Below are 23,345 nucleotides of genomic sequence, written 5' to 3' on the forward strand. Positions count from 1 at the left end.
ATAGGTGGGCGTGGAATGCTACAAGTACATCAGATGGTTGAAGAAGAAAAAATGGCTTTGGAAGAATATCTGAAGAACAATGATGAAGATGCACTGAAATTAGTATATCAGGAAGGCTTACTAACTACTGGAGAGACCAAACTGGCCTTCAAGAAAGACCAAATGAAGAACAGAATAGAGGCATGGGAAGACAAAGCACTACATGGCCAATACATGAAAAAAATAGCTGGGAAAGCAGATAACAATAAAACCTGGCAATGGCTAAGAGCAGGAAAATTGAAGAAAGAGACCGAGGGACTAATTCTGGCTGCACAAGACCAAGCCTTAAGGACAAATGCATACAAAGTCAAAATTGAGAAGACAGCAACAGACAGTAAGTGCCGCCTATGCAAAGAAGCTGAAGAAACAGTGGACCACTTGGTAAGCTGTTGCAAGAAGATTGCACAAACTGATTACAAGCAGCGGCATGACAAAGTAGCAACAATGGTGCATTGGAAGATCTGCAAAAAATATCATTTGCCTGTAAGCAAAAACTGGTGGGATCATAAAATAGAGAAAGTCATAGAAAATGATAAAATTAAACTGCTCTGGGACTTCAGAATTCAAACAGACAAGCACCTGCAACATAACACCCCAGACTTAACAATTGTCGATAAGAAAGACAAAAAAGTCTGGATAGTGGACGTGGCAGTGCCTGGAGATAGCAGAATAGAAGAGAAAGAACTGGAGAAGATAACAAAATACAAAGACCTACAAATAGAAATAGAAAGACTGTGGCAAAAGCAAGCAAGGGTAGTACCAATAGTCATAGGCTCCTTGGGTGCAATCCCAAAACAACTGGAGCACCACTTGAACACCATTGGCATTGACAAATTCGCTATTAGTCAATTGCAAAAGGCAGCCTTATTATGAACTGCTTCCATCCTGCGACGATATCTGTAATACCATCAAACATCCACATCTGCCTATCCCAGGTCCTGGGTAAGGACTCGATAGGTAGACAAAATGCCAAATCCAGTCTGAACATCTGGCTGACTGTGCGATGATCGATAATAATAATAAAGGTTGGAAGGGACCTTGGAGGTCATCTAGTCCAACCCTTGCTCAGGCAGGAAACCCTATACCATTTCGGACAAATAGCTGTCCAGTCTCTTCTTAAAAACCTCCAGTGTTGTAGCATTCACCATTTCTGGAGGCAGGTTGTTCCACTGGTTAATTATTCTAACTGTCAGGAAGTTTCTCCTTAGTTCTAGGTTGCTTCTCTCCTTGCTTAGTTTCCACCCATTACTCCTTGTCCTGCCTTCAGGCGCCTTGGAAAATAGCTTGACTCCCTCTTCTTTGTGACAGCCCTGAGATAGTGGAACACTGCTATCATGTCCCCCTTCGTCCTTCTCTTCATTAAACTAGACATACCCAATTCCAGCAGCCGTTCCTTATATGCTTTAGCCTCCAGTCCCCTAATCAACAATCAGGATGCTTGACAGGAAAAAAGGAAAGTATAATTGCAAGTACACCTAAAAGGATACAAGTAGATACAGAACATTTGTGTACTTGAACAGAATATTTAATGTAGATGGGGAAATGGATAGATAAATTTTAACCTACAAATGCTGGCTGAAATGTAGTGAATATGGTATTATATTGTGAAGAATAAATGTTTTGTTTAAAACTGTGCAAGAGGTATACATACACACACACACCCACACACACACACACACACATATATGGCTTGTCAATGTTATTATATTGAAGTATGTCAGGAAATAGTGTGAATATATATTTAAGAAGGGCATGTATGAAAGAAAAAGAGGTAGGATCAACAATGAATGAATGTTGATGGTTGATTAAATACAAAGGGGGCAGTACAAAATACATTAATATTATAGAGACAGAACAAAGTCAAATGTAATAGAAATATATGAAGAGTTAAAGGAGTGCAAAAAAAAGATAAACCAAGAATATGGTGGCTTGAGATACTTAAAAAGTGAATAGGTTTAAAAAATAACAAAAAAAAATGTATGAAACAGTATATGGACATAGAAGATTTATGAAGAATTATGACGTATGAAGAAAAGTGGTGGGGTAAATTATATGTAGTTATATTTCCTTTTTTAAATAACCTGCCTTTGGTTCCTTTGGTTTATTATTTCTTGCTTATTTTCTATGGTTTGCATAATGTTGCTCACCTAGAACGGGAATATTGTAATGAATATATAATACATAGTAGTAGCATTAATCACAATAAAACCATAAAATGATATTGTAAACAAATAAAAGCTCAACATAACATCTATTATATTTATCTAAAAACACATAATGAAACATTAATCTGACCTTCTGAGGCAGGAAAGGTCTGTAACTGAAGAACAGCATCAGAAAATGACTTGTATCAATTTCCAACCCAAGTAATACTGCTATCAAATTTGTGAGCAGAGAAAGCAGTATTTCCAATGTACATTGGGCAGAGGGGAGACTAGAATAGGATAATCTAGGCCAGTATTTCACAAATTTAGCAACTTTTCAGATTTGTTATCTGCAATTCCCAAAACTCCCTAGGCAGCGTGCCTGATCTAGGCCAATAGTAAACAGTACATCTAATCAAAGCTTAGTATATGTGAGTAAAATGTCTTATGGTTGTTTGATCAGCAAAAGATGTGATCATACACACACACACACACACACACACACACACATCCCTCACATATATGCACACACAGAAAAACAATCAAGCTTTTTTTATTATAAACCAGATCATCCTAACTACATTCTGTAAAGTATAATAATTCAGCAACAGTGCCACAGAATATGTTTGCCCTCTTACATTTAAATTATAAAAGATATAATAAAAAGATAGGATTCAGTCTCCATACTTGGCATCATAGCTGGTGAAGCCACCAATACAAGTATCACCTTCTTCTATTTTACAGGAAAAAATGTTAAGTGAAATAGTTTGCATCTTCATAATATTTTACAACTACTGAAGATGTACTTACCCAATCTGCCGATTTGTTGAAGGTGCTTGTGTTATGACTGAACTTGATTGTGGTGACGGCATGGCTTGTTGAATCACAATGCTGGTGTCATGATTTGGCATCCTGGGATTAGAGAGCTGGTGCACCCCCGCTTCTGTCATAGCATCTCCCACACTATTATGCATTGGAATATTCTGTGAAAAGGGGAGGGGAGAGAGAAAGACAGAGAGAGCAAATTAGACGCTAGCATTTGTTTAGATTTTTCTTATATCTAAAACTACATATTGGCCAACAACGTATATTTAAAACATGTTATTGGCCAACAATGTTTCAACTGATCTCACTCTAACCAGCTCTAAAGAAGTGACAATACACTGCTTTTACAGTGTAAAATACTGAAACTGAAAATAGCTAATATATAGGAATGAGAATACCATCCTGAGTCATAATTTCTAATGCAGACATTTTGCACCTAACCATTTGCTTGTGTTCAGCAGATATTTCATTCAAAAATGATTTCCCAAAGTTGGTGTAAGATAGCTTGATTTACAGCAATATTCCTCTTGATACTATGTTTATTGCATCATTGTGCAACAGAAACATATTTGATTCAGTTTTTTGCTGTTTTACCATTGTGCTATCAGTAATATTTACTAATGAATAAGCATAAACTTTAGATATAATGCAATCTTGGCTCAGAGGAAGTTCAGAGAAAGAAGAGATAGTTTTGAATATTTCTAGTTTAAGGCTAGCAAAAGGAACAATCTTAAAGGATAAGATTTGAGATGAATAAGATACTTGTCCGCATATAAAAATTTTAAAGACATAAAATTGTATCCCATAGGTGTGTATTGCTAACTGTGCAATCATGTGCTAAATGAATAAGAAATATGTGAACAAAGCTAGTAATTACTTTTAGTACAGCTCAGTTAATCAATACAGCCAAAAATTGGGGGGTGGGAATAGGGATTAGAGAACACAGTTTACAACAATAGTAAGAAGCACATGTGCAACTTAATGGTAGTTATCAAATGTGTGACATATTTAGGATTATTCTTTATCAGAAGTATTTTCATACAATTTTATGTTTTGTTTTCTGTTCCACTGAAATATTCCAATAAATTATAATACTTTGATGCACAAAAAAAACCTTTAATATTTGTGATTTATATAAATGAGCTTGTTTTTTTGCAGATGTTTCATTACCAAACTAAGTAACAACATCAGTGCTAGAAAGACATGGAATTGCTCTCTTTATGTACTAGTGGCGTGCCCAGTCAGTATTGGTGGTTCCTTGTTTAGGGTGTTGTTTACTGTTAACTTGTTTGTCTGAGTTGGTAGTTCCTTGATTGGGGTATTGTTTAGTTCTTGATATTGGTCTATCATGGTGATAACCTCTGCTAATCTGGGTATTAATTGTTGGTGAAGAGGTGTTTGGTCCTTTTTGTTTTATTTTTTATAGGATTTGTTTGATTAGGTTAAGCTGGATTAAGTCTATCAGTCTTGAATAATTTTAAATTTTAATCTGTATAGTTTTAATATTTTAATATATTTTAATTATTTTTTTATTTGTTTTACAATCTGTGAGCTTCCCAGAATCATCTTATAGGAGAGATGGGTGGCATAAAATTAATAATAATAATAATAATAATAATAATAATAATAATAATAATAATAATAATAATAATGCATATAAAGTCAAAATTGAGAAGACAGCAACAGACAGTAAGTGCCGCCTATGCAAAGAAGCTGAAGAAACAGTGGACCACCTGGTAAGCTGTTGCAAGAAGATTGCACAGACTGACTACAAGCAGCGGCATGACAAAGTAGCAACAATGGTGCATTGGAAGATCTGCAAAAAATATCATTTGCCTGTAGGCAAAAACTGGTGGGATCATAAAATAGAGAAAGTCATAGAAAATGATAAAATTAAACTGCTCTGGGACTTCAGAATTCAAACAGACAAGCGCCTGCAACATAACACCCCAGACTTAACAATTGTCGATAAGAAAGACAAAAAACTCTGGATAGTGGACGTGGCAGTGCCTGGAGACAGCAGAATAGATGAGAAAGAACTGGAGAAGATAACAAAATACAAAGACCTACAAATAGAAATAGAAAGACTGTGGCAAAAGCAAGCAAGGGTAGTAGCAATAGTCATAGGCTCCTTGGGTGCACTCCCAAAACACCTGGAGCACCACTTGAACACCATTGGCATTGACAAATTCGCTATTAGTCAATTGCAAAAGGCAGCCTTACTAGGAACTGCTTCCATCCTGTGATGATACCTGTAATACAGTGGTTCTCAACCTTTTTAATGCCACGACCCCCAACCAGTTGTAAGTCAAGGACTACTCAACCGGTCGTAACTCAAGGACTACTCAACTGGTGCAGCACCGTTTGCAGAATGGGACTTTTGGTGGGCTCAGCAGGGCAGAGACAGCCTGGACAATTCTTATTGGCTTTTGAAAGCCAATAGAATTAGACTCTATTCAAGAGAGAATAGAATAAAAGGGAGTAGCACAGCTAAGGAAAAGGGGGAAAAAATGGCGGACTGCGTTGTTTGCCGACCCCCGTGAAATGGTTGTTTGACCCCAAATGGGGTCCCGACCCACAGGTTGAGAACCACTGCTGTAATACCATCAAACATCCACATCTGCCTATCCCAGGTCCTGGGTAAGGACTCGATAGGTAGACAAAATGCCAAATCCAGTCTGAACATCTGGCTGACTGTGCGATGATCGATAATAATAAATATATGCACATGTTGCCTTAATCTCACACCCAACTATCTCTTAAATATTTGAGAGAGAGAGAGAGAGGGAGAGGGAGAGGGGGAGAGAGAGAGAGAGAGAGAGAGAGAGAGAGAGAGAGAGAGAGAGAGAGAGAGAATATGCTATTACTGATTTTACAGTTGCATCTTTAGGAGGTCACAGGTTCCCTTGCTTCCATGAGATCTTTTCAGATTGGGAAATGTGGGAAACCAAAGAAGCTTCAGGATAGAGAGCTACGCAACAGAACGCCTACAGAACCCTACAGTAACTTAAATCAAAAAATAAATTCAAAAAACATTTCTCAAGGATCCTGAAAATAACTTATAAGAAAAGAAGTCACTTGCTCAAACAATGATAAAAATTAAGAGAGATTTTGGCACAATGGTAAGATAAATATTTCTAATTAAATTGTTTCTATAAATCATAACTATATTATTGGCTGAAGATGACTGGGCTGAATCTTGGTCTTTTATTATTTTGATCTTTTTTTATATTCTGGCAAAACCATCTTAATGTTCTGCAGAATATGGGCAAATCCTATTGAAACAGGAGTATATTTCACTTGTTGAAGACATTCTCTCACTAATTGAACCAAATTTCCGTTCTATTGTTGCTTGTGTTATATTCCAGGAAAGTATCAGCATTTCTGAGAGAGGTTCAATATCCTTAGTACACTCTGAGCTAGCTTGTTTTGTTGCAGACGTTTCACTACCCAAACTACATAACTAGCACTAAGTGACTAGCATCAGGTTGGATAATGAAATGTCTACAAGAACACTGCTAAGTTCTGAGAGCACCTCTGAGCTACAAATATTCTCAACATCTTTTCACCAGACTGTTCTCAGAATTGCAGGGGAGGAGAAAAATCAGAGCTAAACTACTACTTTATTAACAGATTTACTGATAATATATTTAAAGAATTTAAATTTAAAGGATTAAACCCTGATTGGCCCTGTATTATAACTCACAAAGGAAAGGAACAATTTATATCTAGGAATAGTAGTTAAACATCTGGCCTGACTAAACAAGATCTGATGCTGGGCCCAGAAAAATTTCTGCATGTTTCTTTTAATTTTACAAAAGAGGAAAATCTGTTCTAGAAATTATTTCAAAGAAAAATTTTGTAAAGCCATCACAGCGCTCTTGCACTTGTTTCATTGCAAAATGGCCAAGAAATATGTGCAAGTGCAAGACATTTCTCATATAAATGTCTCTTGAAGAGTTAGGCATCCTGCTTTCATTCAGCTTTTTCAGTGGCAGTGCCATTACTAGCCCTTGAGCAAATGTTGGAAATGTTTTTTCTCTGGGAAAATTTATCCATCCAATTTCTTGGCTTGCAGGTTTGATTGAGAATTCAAAAAAGTTGTTGTGCTCAGTTCTGCAGATATCTGACCATTCTGAAAAGTATGATCAGCTTTTACTACTCCGATTAAGAGACTAATGTGAATACTTTCATGGAACACATCATTATGGAAACTGCATCTGATAAAAGCACCATTGCCAGAGTTCTAATACCCAAACTCTAGCAGTTGAATTTGACAAAACTCAAAAAAATTTCTATTTTTTTAGCCATCTCTGCTACATACATACTACCAATTCTCAGGATTGAACTTCAATACCAGTATTATAAATCCTAATGCAATCATGCTTTGTTTTATTTTAGTGATAAAACAGTGATATTTTGCTCTGCCATAATCATGAACAATATACAAACAGAGAGTTTCTAAGCTTCCTTTTTACTTTCATCTTGCAGACTCAAAAATAAAATCCCAAACAATAGTCTTCTAGTAACTTAGTCGTAACTGGGGAACCTTCTTATTTTCTTCCCAAAGAGAAGTTCATCATGCAACAACCAACATTACTTGATCATTCTATAAATATTGTTATTTTATGTCTTTATGGTGCCCAGATTCACATTCTGTGAGATAGCTGATTTTAAAATAAATAAATGTAGCACAATCTGAATAGCAAAAACTATGCCATGATCTCATAAAAAAAGATGTTTGTATTTCTAGTCTCATTATAGTTTGCATTTGACTTTTGGTCCAGTACAAAAGGAAGCAAACTGTGACTCTGAATACCATATAGGCCTTGGATCACTTAGAAAACACACTATTGAATTGAGACAGCAGAATAGCTCATTTTAAATAGTGGATTATCTTGCACCTTTCCAACTCCAAGAATAAAATGGGAATTGAAGTTTTTAGCCTCTATAAATAAATATATTCATTTCTGCCCATAGCTTTTCCAACTCCAAAAAAAGTTCATGATGTCAAAAAATGTATCCTTTATAAAAGCCCTTGCACAAGTTTCTCTCTCTACCCTTCCCCCCTCTTTGTGTGTCTGTGTGGGTCTCTACCTATGTGTGTGTCTGTGTGTCTCTGTGTGTGTAACAGCTAGTAATGACATACCAATAGAAGACTTGCAGAGCTTTCTAGAATAAATTTCCTTCCTTTCTCGTCTAAAAGAGCTTTTTCATTTCTTCTATAGCAAGCAATTTGTGTAAACTTCACTAACTCCTCTGATGTGATGGCCTGCTCAAAAATGCAATAGATTTAATGTTTTTCCTCTTTTATCTTAATTTCTTTGACATGATCTAATTAGTAGTGCCCTCTAATTATCAACAGAAATGAATAATGAAAGATGCCTCCTGTTTTCCAGATCCATCTATCTTTCCATTCATTTTCTTTTTTGAGTATCTATGCAGATTGCTTTCTTGACATGCAATGTATGCCAGATGTAACAGCAGAACATTATTTTCTCTTGTTTGGGGTATACTTTTGTTTGTGTGGGTTTTTTTAAAAAAAATTCTAATTGAAAAGAGATACTTTTTTAAAAAATGCATGAAATGTAGTGTCCCTAACCATTTGATTTGTTTATAAAAATATATTACCTTAGGGAAAATATAGGCTGCCTTGGAAGATCCCAATAAAACAAATGTTCAAGTTTTTTTTTTAAAAAAGGCCCTATACTGCACAGACTAATGGTTATTTATTTCTCAAACAATCAAATGACTGAGATCATCATTCAATCAGCATTCCACACAAAGCACTTCTTATGTTCCAATGAAATTTCAGCAGTACTAAATGTGTACAGCACAATTAGGGTCATTTAGTATAAGCCACTCTAAGATAACTGCATAGCATCCTAAGGCTGCAAAGCAGGGAATTAAAACTGAATGGCCAGCTTTTTATTTATATTTGAGTTAATAACATTGAAGTCATATATGGATTTTGTTTTTTCTCTTGACATTGCCTGATGTGTTTATAAACAGGAATCTGGCAGAATGTCAGTGGTGCAAACCGATTTCCTTTTCTAAATGCAATTTTTAAAAGCAAATAAACAAGATTATGTCTGCTAGTGAAACATTGCAGGCTACTCTGATTTTTGCTGTTTGGTATTTTTTGTCAGGCAAATACAATCCATTTTGTTCTGAAAAGAGATGTTGACAAGGTAGATTCAATTAGTAGTAATTAACAATAGCTCATGCAGATCTTCTATTTAAAAATACTGAAATAGCAATTTACTTTTATATACATTTTCAGGAATTTCATCATAAACAGTGATGCTCTCTTTAATTTAAGCATATATCCTGCAAGGTGAAAGTTACAGGCACAAATCTACCACACTGCTCTATTGTTGGAAGTTTTCAACTTCCCAATCTAGGAAAGAGAGGGAGGGAGAGAGGGAGGGAAGGAGAGAGAGAGAGAGAGAGAGAGAGAGAGAGAGAGAGAGAGAGAGAGATTGCTGCCAAAATCATCCAGCCTGCTTCAGAGTCTAAGGGAGAATTAAAACTTGGGTCTCTCAGGTGCTGATCCAACATTTAACCACACTGGCTACATATATTCTATATGCATATACACCCATTCTCACACATTCACATTATTATATTCATAACTTTTGCAATATTGCTAAATTAGCAGAAAGATATAAAATCCATATAGACTGCCAATAAGTAATTTTTTTTCTTATTCTTACCTGTTTATCCTGGGATTTTTTTTTTTTTCTAGTATGGGCCATTTTATTTTAAGATATAGCCTTGGAAATCACTGCTTCTAAATATTTTGTAAATTTTGAATATCTGCCCATTTCTTTAATAAAGAAATGTATGAATTTGTATTGCATGAATGTGTGTTTCACATTTATGCATCAGAGAGGAGCAACTGATGATTGACTGCTGATACCAATATAGTTTCTATGCTCCATTCTCATGTAATATTGTTTTTAAATTATTTATTAGTGCTGCTTTAGGATACTGTATTTTACTCTGAGCGTAATCATATAAGCATTCAAATTACAGATAACACAGGGAATTCCTTAAAGAAATTTGTGACTAACTTCCTCCTGTGTTTTAGCCAAATCATGTCACTTCGAAAAGATTATCTAAGTGGAGTCAACATAAAAGAAAAAGTCTCACAGTAATAAGAACAGACAAAATCATAAATGAATATCTTCTCCCAAGGAGGGAATGCCAACATGTACATAATCATGCATACATGCATACATTTATGGAATCATACAGAGCACAATTTTATCTTGGTCTTCTACAGTAAACATGCATAAAGCTCCTGAAGAATGTTGACCTTGCTAGCCAATTACATTATGCTAATTTGTCAATAACTATAACTCTTGCAAAGGCATTTACACTCAGAAAGATTTATGTTATAGCAACAGACTATAGATGATAATCTCTCACCTTGTCTTCTCCTGTTAAGGGTTTACATGACAGTATCAATATGTAATAAGTTATGTTTTATAAGTTATAGTATAGTTAGTTGGGATAGTAAGAGTAGCTTATTTTGTCTTGAATAATTATTTTCCAGCATATGCTGGATAATATGCTGTAGAAATCATTATCACCATCATCCAATTATTTTATTCTAACTTAACAGTAAGCAACCTGCAAATGTTTACCAACCTTCCTATCTCATCTGAACTTAACTTTCACCTAGATTCCTTTAATTAAAAAAAGATTAAGATAAATGCTGCAAAGGAAAGGCTAGCTCTCAGATCAGTGCACTGTGTTGTCTATTAGGAACCCCCACCCCTGACAAAATGGGTTGTAGTAAAGCAAGATTGGAAAAGGCTACCTTCTCAAATAGAAATGTTTTGCGATTGACTATGTCTTTCCTGATACCTGTTTTAGAATAGTAAATACTAAAATGTATTTGTGGAAATAAATAACAAACTACTCAAATTTGTGTGTAAGATTTTTTTATACTTTTCATTTATTTATTTCCTCCCTAACTTTTAACTTCCTGCAGTACTTGTCTTTATTAATCATTCATTAAACTTTTTTCACTAAACAAAACTTTATGGTAATCATGACAGGAAAGAGTTAGCTCTGTTATCCTAGGCTGTGTGACAACAGTGTCACTAAAATATTGAAAATATAATATTTTTTCAGCCTGATAAGAATTTGATTTCTTTTTATCTTCTGCATTGGGGGACATACACTGATAAGTGTAAATAGCAACTATTTAAATGGCTTGACAGATTAGTACTATAGAACTCTACTATTTTCCTGTAATACTGGATTTCAAAATAATTATTCTTGCTTATTAAAAAGTAACATTCATAAGTAGCACTCAAATCAATAACATCAATAAAACTAATCAAGACAAATCAATCAATCAACTTACCTTCCATTCATTTCAATAATACTTAGATACTTAGTGCTTAATGCTTCATTTGCTATTGTAAGTTTAACAATGGTTCAAAAAAGTGACTTCTGAAAAAGTGACTTCTGATCTGTCCTTAAAGTTACAACCATTTCACTATCCACATGATTGTAATTTGGGCACTTGACAATGAAGTTTTGCACTGGTTTCAGTTTCTTTAGTCAGGTTATCACAAACTAAGACTTTCCTAGCTGGCTTCTGATAAACAAAGACAACTTGGCAAGTCAGAAGAGGTTTGCTTAAACCTCTTGTGGCATTCACTTGAGGAGTGTTGCAAAACAAGACAGCAATGATTCATGACTGTAAATCTTGGAACAATTAAGTCCTAAATCAAGGACTACCTGTATATACGGTAGCATGTAAATCTACTTATTTCTATGAGAGGCTATCCCATTGGATTTGTTCCAGCTTATTTTTGGAGAAATACTTTATTAGAGACAATCCTGTCAGGAAGGACCAGGGTTAATCCCACGAAAGAGCAAATAATGCAAGCTTATCCCTGTGGGTAAAGGAAGGAGAGCAAACTGGAAGTCTTCAGCACCATTTTCAGCCATTTACCAACGAGATAAACCCTTGCCTTGAAACGATTCCCTTATGGCTGAAAGAATTCACTGGTTTCTCCTGATCTCAGCTGTTTGGCTCTAGCTGTGGAATTACTACCAAATAAAGGTGGCAATAACCACTGCTCATTTACTTTATCAAGCTTTTTATGTTCCCTTCTCCCCCATTTCCAATAATAATTCTAAGATTAATGTCCCACCACATACCAATACCACTTAGGAAGCATAAATAGCTCACAAACAAGGTTGAAGGGGCAAGCAGATAGGAGGCATGCTGGGAGGGAGAAGCTCAGAGGCTGACCTAGTCAACTAAAACCAGACTTCCCACATTAATGCACAATCAGCATATGGTTCTAATAGGCTTTCTAGGATGATTTATCAAGTATGATTAAGTCCTCAAACTGTACGTCTGTCTCCATAAATAAAGCAGAAGTGCACCTTGCTCTGAAATGGATCAGGAGTGTCCTATTACCCACCCATGTGGTAGAACTCTGTTCAAAGCTCAACTGGAGTAAGTTAAAAGATTGTGTAGAAAAGCTGCCAAGATTTCTGAGTCTTATCTTAGAAAAGTACTACTAAAATGTTATTGAGATGCAGGTTTGGTCCTTAAACATGTCAACCAAAAACCATTGACATGGTTTTTTTTTAAAAAAAGTTATGATTTTTCTACATCAGTGTAGAAATTAACAACAGGTGTTAAGGATTTTAGTGTAAGTGCAAATGTCTGCTTGAAAAGCTTCCCCAATCACATTGATGGTCCTAAGTACTTATCTATCTAGGGCCAGTAATACTGTATGCTCCTACTCCCACTGACATATATGGAGCTTTGAGCCAAGGTTTACATATATGGGAGCAAACTGCAGTATAGAAACAATTAATAATGAATATAGAAGTAAAGATTCCCATGATGTCATCTTCATTTTAATTAGTTCAACTGTTGCTTGTTTCTGGCCATTGAATGATGCATTAAAAGCCACACCCCATCAACTTTAGGACAAAGACTTTCACTTATTTAATTTAAATTTAATTTCAATATAATTAGATGAGAAATAGAAATATGATTACTCTCATATATTTAATAACTTCCTCCTCCATTCACATTTAAAATTACAGTTAGGTGGTACTTTGTGAAATAGTCTGGGACCACACTGAAAGTTAGGATTATAATGACACCACTTGGAAATGAAAGGCCTATACATCATGAAACTTCAGAAGTTTAGGTGCTGTGAAAATATTATACCATAGCTGTCATTTTCTGAAGTCTGAACCTACAGATAGTTCTCAACTTATAACCACAACTGGGACCAGAATTTCCTTCACTAAGCACTGAGGTTATTATCTAGTCACAATTCATTTTATGAACTTTTTTGCAAATCACCATAGTTTGTTAAGCAAATACCTGAATTCGTCATTCCCCATTGATTTTGCTTGTTGCAACCCCCTGCACAAATAGCAATCACAAGATCCTGGGTTGCTGCAACTGTCATAAATACATGACAATTGCCAAGGCCCACATTTTGATCATATGACTATGGGGAATGCTACAAAAGTTGTAAGTTTGAAAACTGGTCATAAACTATGAATAGTGGTAAGTTGAGGACTACTTGTAGCCTCCTTTCTCTCAATATTACAGCAAGACTCAAAGTAATGTTCAAAATTAATTATAGGAATAGGAGCAGTCCAGAATTTGGATTTGAGATATGGATTGAATCAGTTATTATTAGGATGGTGAAGTTTTCACTGCCTTTCAAGTAACCCAAAGAAAACGATAAACCTAGATTATATATCTTTTGTGCAAATATCCTTGTGATCAGCTGTATTTATATTATCTTGCCAATTATATGAACTTGCTATGGAATATAACATCCTGAAAAGATCACTAATAGTCGATTCATGGTGTCTTTAGATATTTCTGGATTTAAAGTAACTGGATAGTGTCTAGAATTTCTTATCACTATTCAGTTCCTATGAAAGAGAGATAAGTATTCATTTAGCTTTTCTGGTGGTGTGTCCTTTAAGCCTTCTGGGACAATTATGGCACAATTCGGTTCCCTTTCAACAGTCTTTTTGTAAGTCACTGTCATTCACAGGGGTGAATGCTTGGGAAACAGCCTCATGTTAAACAGCCTCTGGACAGCTGCATTATAATTACTGCCACTTCCAACAAGCATTCCTATGAATTCCCTGATGGCCAGCTTTAAAGGCAGAATGCATCTGGAATAATATGCTTAAGTGTCTGAAATTTTAAAAATGGCCATCTATTGATATATTTCGAGAGGCTCCAAATTACAGTGCATAACAAATCATGCAGTAAAATGCCACCACAGCACACTTTTAGAAAGAAAGCTATTAGCTCTTAATGCTTTGTGCTAAATCAATAGTCAATATTGTCAATGACCCTAACATATATTTCTAGGCCGTTTTCTCCTTAAGGCATCTTCAGATAGAAGGAAGTGTAATCCATTCTCTCGTCTTTAGCAGAATAGGCCCTGCCATAATTACTTATTAATGGTGGCTGGCTTTCAGAGTCACTCTTGAAACAATTGCACCAACACAAACCTCCATTTATTATTTGCTTATTGGGAAATCTTTATGGTACCTCTAAATCCCACAATCCATATTTCTAAATTATCCTATGAAATGAAAGTTTGCAATTTGAGATCTAGACTTACACTTGACTCCTCAAAGATTCCACATAGTCCTAAAAAATCTTTCTAAAAGTTGCCACTGAATTGTAATGTTTAATGAGATAGAAGGCAAGAGAGATTATTAAATGCAGAACTCTTAATATGAAATGCATTTGATTAATTTAATTTTCATTGCAGCTCAAAAAATTAGCTTTTGTCTAGCCTTCCTTTCTTTGGACCATCTTTTTTTTACTTATAGATTTTCCAAAGCATTATGGAAAGAACAAGTGCATTCCTCATCCTGAAAAAATAGTAAGTTAGGTCAGAGAATGATTTCACAAAAGTTAGCATTTTTCACCATTCCAAGTATTTTTCAAATCTACTGAGGTTAAGCTTAAGTCCTTATTACTATATGGAAATATCCATATAGACATTAATTAATGTTATTCAGACTGCAGATTATGGGACTTACTTAAGACAGACCATCGATGGGAGAAGTGAGAAATAAACCAGAAGTTTCCCAGGGAATAGTTTTGTGTTTTAGCTGTTTCATTACATTGTCCCTCAACCAAAAATGTAGTATGCTAAGAATCAATGAATATTTATGCCTGGAAACTTCCAGACAAATAATACTGAAATAAATGAGAAATATGCAATAACATGTTTGAAGTAAGAAGCTTGGCATAAAATTAAAATGTAGAAATATTTATTTTCTAACTCTTTAAATAATCTCAACACGTATGTGTTTCAAATGCTCAAATTCTAGCTAACCAGGGTATGTTTACCTCATAAACCTGAATGATGTTTCATAAAAGTATTTTAAATATCTATTATTTATTATATCTCTTAATGATATCTATATGTTTATTATCAATCATAGAGTCATATCATTATCTTGGGTCTTCTTTAATACTCTAATGATATTTTGACAGTTTAGCAGTTGCATTTCATTCTGAACTTTATCCTTATACTATGTTGATATTCTTAAACAGTGAGATATACAACATTGTTTTAGTCCCCATAGTGTTATTTTAAAAGCCTACAATCCTTCTATAATGAGTCATCATGCAACAAAACCACAAAATAGAAGTGTCAACTCCCATACACACCCACCTCCATCACTTTCATTGTTATGATTCACAGTCTTTTGGAACAAAAATGCATATACCAGTTGGATTATCACAGCAGAATTCTTTGTATATATAAAATAAGGTGTTCAGTTTGACACCTTTAACAAATATATTGCTACAATCTAAGATGCCTGCAAAGTCATGCAAAGTCCCTACCAATTGAGATGGCACAATCCAAAACAATGCAATTTTTTTCTATGCTCTCTCTTCAGCATTCTACACATTGCATTGCTAAATAATCCATATAGAGAGCCGTATGATACTGCCATCTATTAAAATGTTTATTATTTGAAAAAGGGTACTCTAAAACACCTTTAACTTACAGATGTGTGGATCACAATTTTCTAAACCCTGCCCATCCTGGTCACAGGATATATATGGCTAGGATAGTTTAGCTATATACTACCAAAACTCTTGTGTCCATTTGTCTGTTTGTAACCTTCAATTGGGCAAAAAGGTGCATCACAGGGCAATAATTTTTGAACTAAGGTACTCAAATGGGCCTACACAATATGTCCAAAATCTGGGAACCATTACTTTCATGAGATTAAAATTTTAAAAAATTGTGGTTCCACATCATAAACCATTAGGGTTGGCTGATTAGGGTTATCATGAGAGAAATAAGAGGAAAATATTCATTTTAAAAATAAGATCACAATAATATCACAATTAATAGAATTTTGGGATTATGGACAATAATAACACTAATAATATTTTAAAAATATTCCTATCTCATACTTTCAACATAGTGAATATATGTACTTCAAAAAGGGTATCAGCACTTGCTTATTGGAATCTATTTGCTTGTTTTTTCTACTCACATGCAGTTTAGAAAAGAAGGTGGTATCCTAATGCTTCACAGGCTTATTCCGGTTCTTCATAAAAGCAATACTGATTGTCAGGTTTGCCCTTATTCTCCCAGCCCTCTTGCTGTGCTCTGGAGCCAATTTGCCAGCAGTTATACTTCAACAGCAGAAAAGGTCATAAACATTTGCAAATATAACTTACAACAAATGCTATGTAGACTTTTTGCACACTATAAACCTAAATTCTGTTGCCTGATGCTCAGATGGTAGCCTGATCTGCTGACACTGTCTATCTTGCTGCTTTAGGTTGCATTGTCTGACTGATACACTCTCTTGTCTGAGGCACTACCATCAGTTACTGTCAACAAGAGATGGCTTTTTGACTTAAGCATCAGACAAACAGTCTTTAGGGTTTGTTTGTTTTAATCTTACCTTATACTTTGCTATGGTTTACTGGAATTTAAGATTAAAAAAATAGAAGCTGTTGCCCTTAATTTTATATAACTCTCCTTTATGGTCATAAACTATTTTTTTTTCAACAATGTCTTGTTTTCAATACTCAGTTTCTCCCTTTCTTCACTTTATGTTTCTTTCAAATTGCATTGGGGGAGACAGCTGTATTTATTCTCTGAGGTGCTGTGTAGATTGGAAGTACTTTATAAATGATACATAAAAAATGAAATTTTCCTGATTCACTCATATAGAGAATTCTGGGATCTGATTCATTAGTTATAATAAGTTGCCCCAAAAGTAGATGACATCAGAGAAGAAAAAATTCTTATTTATGCAAGGGTGTGTGTGTGTGTGTGTGTGTGTGTCTGCGTGTGTGTGATGAAAGCAGAGAAGCAGATACATCCTGAAAAGTTGCGACCCTCTATTTATTTCAGTAGCATCCAGAACATTCTGAAAGTATTGAATTCCAATGCTATCCTTATATTGGATATGTGATGAAAGGTTATGAATTAGGTTTATCACAAGACTATATGCATGTAAACTTTATGAAAACATTTAACTGAACATGTGAAGGGTCTGACCTAGTAGTAATTAGGTAGTATTTCTGTAATTTCTATAAACTTTCTTCCTGGCAAAAGAGTCCTAAGTCTAGTACGGTACTTATTTCTTACAATTTACTTTAAATTTATTTTTTAAATAAATTTTAGTCAAATGTGATTTTTTGGGGAGTGGTAGGAGAATCATATGTTTCTCATTGGCATAGCTTTCAGATGTCTCTCCTTCCTAATTTCAAAAAGATCTGGGGTTATAGCCCTTGTGATATCTTCCCTTCAGATTTAATTCAACTATAGGAACCCAAAAAAATCTGTAGACAACCAAAGAGATTATTACACAGTGAAAAACAGGACACACGCATTCAACACACCAGAGCCATCTTGTTATTAAGATAAGTACAGGGACTTTCCATTCCTTCCTTAAGAATTTCGATGATTTTTTTTCTTCTCCTCTGGAAAAGAAATGAAAGGAATTCCCCCATCAAATTTATGTGCAGAATAAATTTAAGCACTAATGGATTGCTATTGTGTGTAATCAATCTATTTTCACTCTATATGGCTTTTGCATATGTTGCCTAATAAATCCATTCTATTCATCTTTTATATTTTAAGAGGAAAAATATACATCAGAAAAATGATGTCTACATTTTTTCTCAAAATATGTATTCTAAACATTCCAATTTTCATTTATTCCTTACTCTGTATCATTATATATGAATGTATTTTGATAGGCCTTTGAGACATAAAATACAGTGAATTATTCAAACTGTACAAAAGCCATTGCAAGCACATTTCCTTGAGAGGTATGGATTTAATTAATATAAATCACTAAAACTAAATTTCCCCAGCATAACCTCAACATGATGGACAAAAAGATCTATTACACCCTGCACAAAATGCCCATTTTAAAACTTTTTTTGCATAGAAATGATAATCTTATGGAAACTTTGCTAATTTCCTAATTTTCTTGAGGCATGATATTGTGGCCTCAATGTAAGAGCAATCATACCTTTTTTTCTGCTAAATAAACACTGAAAAGTAACTCTAAAAATTATCTTTCATAAATAGGTGGAATGCCTCATAAACTTTGCTTAAAGTCCTATCAGACTTTTTATCCTTTCCCCTACTTTTTTAAACAGAGAAGTGAAAATCTTACAATGCCGTTATATCAAACCATCTGGCAATATTCCAAATTGTATATGTGGTTACTATTTTTTTCTAGAAGCTACTTTTCTTTCTTATAGAAGCATCAAACTTACAGCCAAATAAGTCTGGCTGGTTTGGTGGATTGTGGGATATTTATGCCACGTTGGGAAGGAAGCAAACCATAAACATTCCACCTTCAGTTTGAGTTCTACAATTTCAACCACTTTTGAATATAGAGCATTGCTAACCAATCTGTCTAGCAAATATGGCTGCAGCAGCTATTGATTATAGAATTCGGACTTTTAAAATTATTCCCTCATTTATCATAATTAGATTTCTTTTTCTTTTGCATGAGATTTGAAGTCTATATGTGATTGTGCACATGCACTTGTATCCAATTGTCTCCATTTGTTCTCAAAATGAATGTAGTTATGTGGTCTTCTATTGAACAAACAGAATTAATCAATCCTGTTTGCCTTTAAAATCCAGGTTGTCTGTTCAGCTTAAAGCAGGTTGCAGACATGTCACAATCTATAGTGCCATCTAGTTTCCAATTTAAATGTTTCCCCACCCCCCACATCTTTCCTTATTCAGGTAAAGGATTTGATTTGTTTTCACCCAAATCACAGGAACGTGGGGAAGGAATATTTCCGTGCTACAAAGGCATACCGTTTTATTGTTGTCTTCTTCTTGTGCCTTTCTAAACTCCTGCTCTAAGCTGCAGTCTATCTCACTGAAGAGTCCCACTTCCTCACAGTTTTTTAAAAACCGGGTTGGTGTTGGAGTTTGGTCTGAGGAGAAATATCAAAAGGAGTAGGTATTATGTAGTGAATAACAAGAAATTGTGCAACATCATCTATTATAGCATGTTAAAATACAAGACAATACCAGTGTAACACAGACAAAGTCAGGTTATTGAGCTCTTATTAGTTATTTGATGGAGTTTCCATACAATTTATCAAAAATATAGCTGTTTGAAAGTATAAAAGAAACATAGCTTTTAAATAATGCATGCAAACTTGCACATTTGTAAAGTTTAATATTCAGGGAATAATAAACTTGTCCCCAAACAGTAGGGTTCCCCAGATTTTCAAAATAGCACAATGAGTACCAAAACAACTTAATGGGGGGAAAAAGATAGCTACAAATCTCTGCATCATGTTTGTTTTTTACTTTAATTAGAAAGTATAGCTGTCTACTCAGACTCTTATTTTGTAAAACATATACACACCCACACACGTCTCCCCTCCTTAGATATATTTTCTAAAATGAGTAGAAAAATATATAGAAATGAATCAAACAGGACATGAAGGGAAACGCTATACCATTCATAAACTGACATAACTGATATGGGTATCTGAGGAATAAGAGTGGTAAAAAATTTAGATCATATCTGCATAATGAAACCCTTGCAGATTATCAACTTTCTATTCTTTTTGTTTTATGCATATGGAGGTGTGGACAGGTGCTTGGGTATTCTTGTGTTTTATCAGTTGGAAAACAATGGGATTTTTAGGATAACTAGTTAGTAGACAAAAGAGTGAAGTTTCATTTCCTGTAGTTGGATATTCTGCATTTGTTTGCTTAAATATTTACATTTTTACTTTATTGATGTATTTTACATCTATGTGGAATGAAGGAAAGAGACTAACTTGGTAAATATGATGGGGATGGAAATCAACATGGTGTGATGATTGCTTCATGGACAATGAGAAAAAGGTGTCCTTTCATTCAGTTTATTGTACTCCCAACATAGTGCCAAGGTGGACATAGCAACAGATTACTCTTCCTGCCTGAAGTTAGAATGCCAATCTAACATTGTATGTGTTGACCTGTTTTACCATTGAAAAACATAGCAATCAGCTAGCACCTATTTTTATCCCATCTGCCTGCACTTGTGATGGGGCCCTGTTAAGTTTGTAGAAGTAATACAAAAGGCTCTTTTTTCCCTCAGCATCCTTACTTTTGTAAGTAATGTTTACTGTCCAAAAGCTGTCTTGATTATTTTACTTCTTTTTCTTCTGAAAGCTGTACGCAAATTGTGGGTCTGACTGTGGTGAAAAAATAAGCAAGGCCAAGGTATAAACCAAAAGAAACAAAAAGATCCTGTTCTTCAAATATCAATTTACTGCCAATTTTTAGTTGGCAAACTCTGCCATCAATTTTTGGAAACCAATTGTGCCAGAAATGGCTTGTTGGTCCATGGGAAGAAAAAAAAAGAATCCACCACATTCCAATAAAGAGCATTTATGCTTAATAAAATAATACTATCACATTTTAGAAACAAGCTGTGGACATACACTCAACTTCACAAAGCAAATACAAAATGGCCCATAGATAGCCTATCACTACTTTAATTGTACAAGATTACTAGATTCATATATATAGCTTTTTGTGTTGTGCTCATTTCCTGCTTTCTGACACAGAATTCTCTGGTGGTTTGATACCATACATGGGAGGACTTCATTTTTAGGAGAATATTAGGCCAGTGCCCCCCCCCCACTGGTTCCATGGAGAGAGGTTTTTCCGCAGACCAGAGGGGGCATGGTTTCGTGTGCTGCCAACATCCTGCGGATGGAGCTTCACTTGTTTGCACAGCCCGGTTGCTGGCATGCTGCCAGTTGATGGACTGGGGGTTGGATATTTTCGACAGGTTTATCTAAACTGGTGTCTGCCCAATGTGCTGGAGTTATGCTCCCAATCAGCAATGCACCCCAAGCAATACTTATATAATTTCTTCTGCTGTATCTACTTGTTTTTAATATAGTCCATGAAGTCAGTAAAATCTGATTACCCTAATTCCCTTATGCACAACATACAGAAATAGCAATATTACTTAGTCTTATATATCACTTCAAAGTGCTTTACAACCCTCTCTAAGTGGTTTACAGGGTCAACATATCTCCTCCAACAATGTGGGTCCTCATTTTATTGACTTTGGAAAGATGGAAGGCTGGGTCAACCTTGAGCTTGGTAAGATTCGAACATATAGAAACATGTGCACATATTAATCCTACAAATAGGGACTATGATTCAATTATTGTGTTGTCACATAAAGTCTGAAAACATAGATCAAAAATACTAACCTGAACAAGAAATATACAATATCTGTAATGTTACTAAAATTAAAGAGCATTAGAAACCATTTACACTAAGTTTTTTTTTCAAGTAATATCTTATAAGCTAGCTTAGATCTCTTCAAGAAAGCAGCAGAATGCACATACTCTTTTAAAAATAAAATGTGTGTGTAAAATGAAAAAGGTAGGGAAAACCTACCTTGCAGATCATAGATTGCTTGCACAGAAGCCTTGGAAAAAGAGACTATTATTTTATTATTTCTGTTTTACATCAGAATTGTTAAAACAGAAATGTATGGTGTTTCAAATGCTAGTTTGCAGACAAAAAAAATAATCATCATCTCTTTTTTTAATACTGATTGGCAAGGATAACAACAAAACAACCTCAGAGATTGATATAGAAAACTTTTGTTTTACTTTAAAAAAGAAACTCAAAGCCTTTCAAACCAAACCATAACAAATGTGATTAATCTACAGTGTAGATATGTGACAAGCAGAGATCCAAATGGTGTAATCTGATTCCTGATATTTAACACTAGTGTTTAGTCTGCTGCACATTTAATAACAGGAATTTGGCTTATTCAGCTGGAGAGCTCCACTGAAGTTATATATTAGACACATTTCACTTCCATGCAATAATAACAAAATCAGAAGAATAAAAGTAATTGGAGTGCTTAAACAAAGGCTGCCCTTTTGCACCACAGAGGGGTTCAAATCACTCTCACTTTCCTTTCCTTTATTATTTTGACAAAGTTTTTATTTCCACTTATTTGTCACATCATTACTCAAACAGATTAGACAATGTGTATCCCTGGCAGCTGTATTTTTTTATATAGATGCCTCCAAAAACATGAAGGGGAAAGTCTATGTTGATGAGACATATGTGAATGAGAACAATGGAATGTCTTCAAACATGCAATGATTGACTTTCTGTGCAAGCCCAGATATAATCAGACCTGTGTCCAACTTCAAATGAGTTTACTTTTATCTATTGTTTAAAGCATGTATATTCTGCATTAGGTTGCATCAATTCAATTAGAAGTGCATATAATTGGCATATTTGCCTCAGGTTTCTGAGATATTTGATTTCCCTAGATATGGGTGGATTAAACTGTTCCACAGCAATGGAAACAACTTTCACTCATCATTTAAAGTAATTATAGCATTCGCTGTCTGAAATAGCATCAACTGTTCACCACACACAATGATTAAGTTGTATGAAGGCTGCTGTACTTATGTCATCTTATTTCCTTAGAGAACATACCCCAAAGCTAAAAAATTTAGGGTTTCCAAAGTTATGATGCAATTTTCTTTATCTTATGGACAGTGGTAGCATGTTTTTCATGTGGATGTGATAGGCCCATTGCTTTTGGATTCAGTTCCTTTTATTTTTAATGGCATATTATTCTGGAAATTTTAGATAAACACATTTATAAAGTAGATAGCAAAATCTGAAAACTAAGAGCAATGTTTCTCAGTCTGATCAACTTTAAAATGAATGGATTTCAACTTCCAGAATTTCCCAACCAGCAATTTAGTTGAAGAATTCTACAAGTGAGGTCCAC

General features: G+C 34.7%; 1 protein-coding gene across 8 annotated transcripts in view; it reads right to left on the reverse strand.

Moving 5' to 3' along the window:
• CREB5 (cAMP responsive element binding protein 5) overlaps window positions 1–23,345 on the reverse strand; it is a 293,130-nt gene that overhangs the window by 195,547 nt on the left and 74,238 nt on the right. For 7 of the 8 annotated variants that reach the window (XR_005556490.1, XM_039341992.1, XM_039341996.1 and 4 more), the window contains 3 exons: window positions 19,373–19,494; window positions 17,929–18,009; window positions 2,994–3,166 (listed from right to left, as the gene is read on the reverse strand). Coding sequence is in view for 7 of the 8 variants with exons in the window: in XM_039341992.1 (XP_039197926.1) it covers window positions 2,994–3,166; window positions 17,929–18,009; window positions 19,373–19,494 (376 nt within the window). In the remaining variant the exon portion in view is untranslated. The remainder of the gene's footprint in view (window positions 1–2,993; window positions 3,167–17,928; window positions 18,010–19,372; window positions 19,495–23,345) is intronic. The other variant, XM_039341995.1, reaches the window with a different exon arrangement.

Source organism: Crotalus tigris, unplaced genomic scaffold, assembly GCF_016545835.1.
Source record: "Crotalus tigris isolate CLP2741 ecotype Arizona unplaced genomic scaffold, ASM1654583v1 scf7180000017774.6281472, whole genome shotgun sequence".
Lineage (NCBI taxonomy): Eukaryota > Metazoa > Chordata > Lepidosauria > Squamata > Viperidae > Crotalus > Crotalus tigris.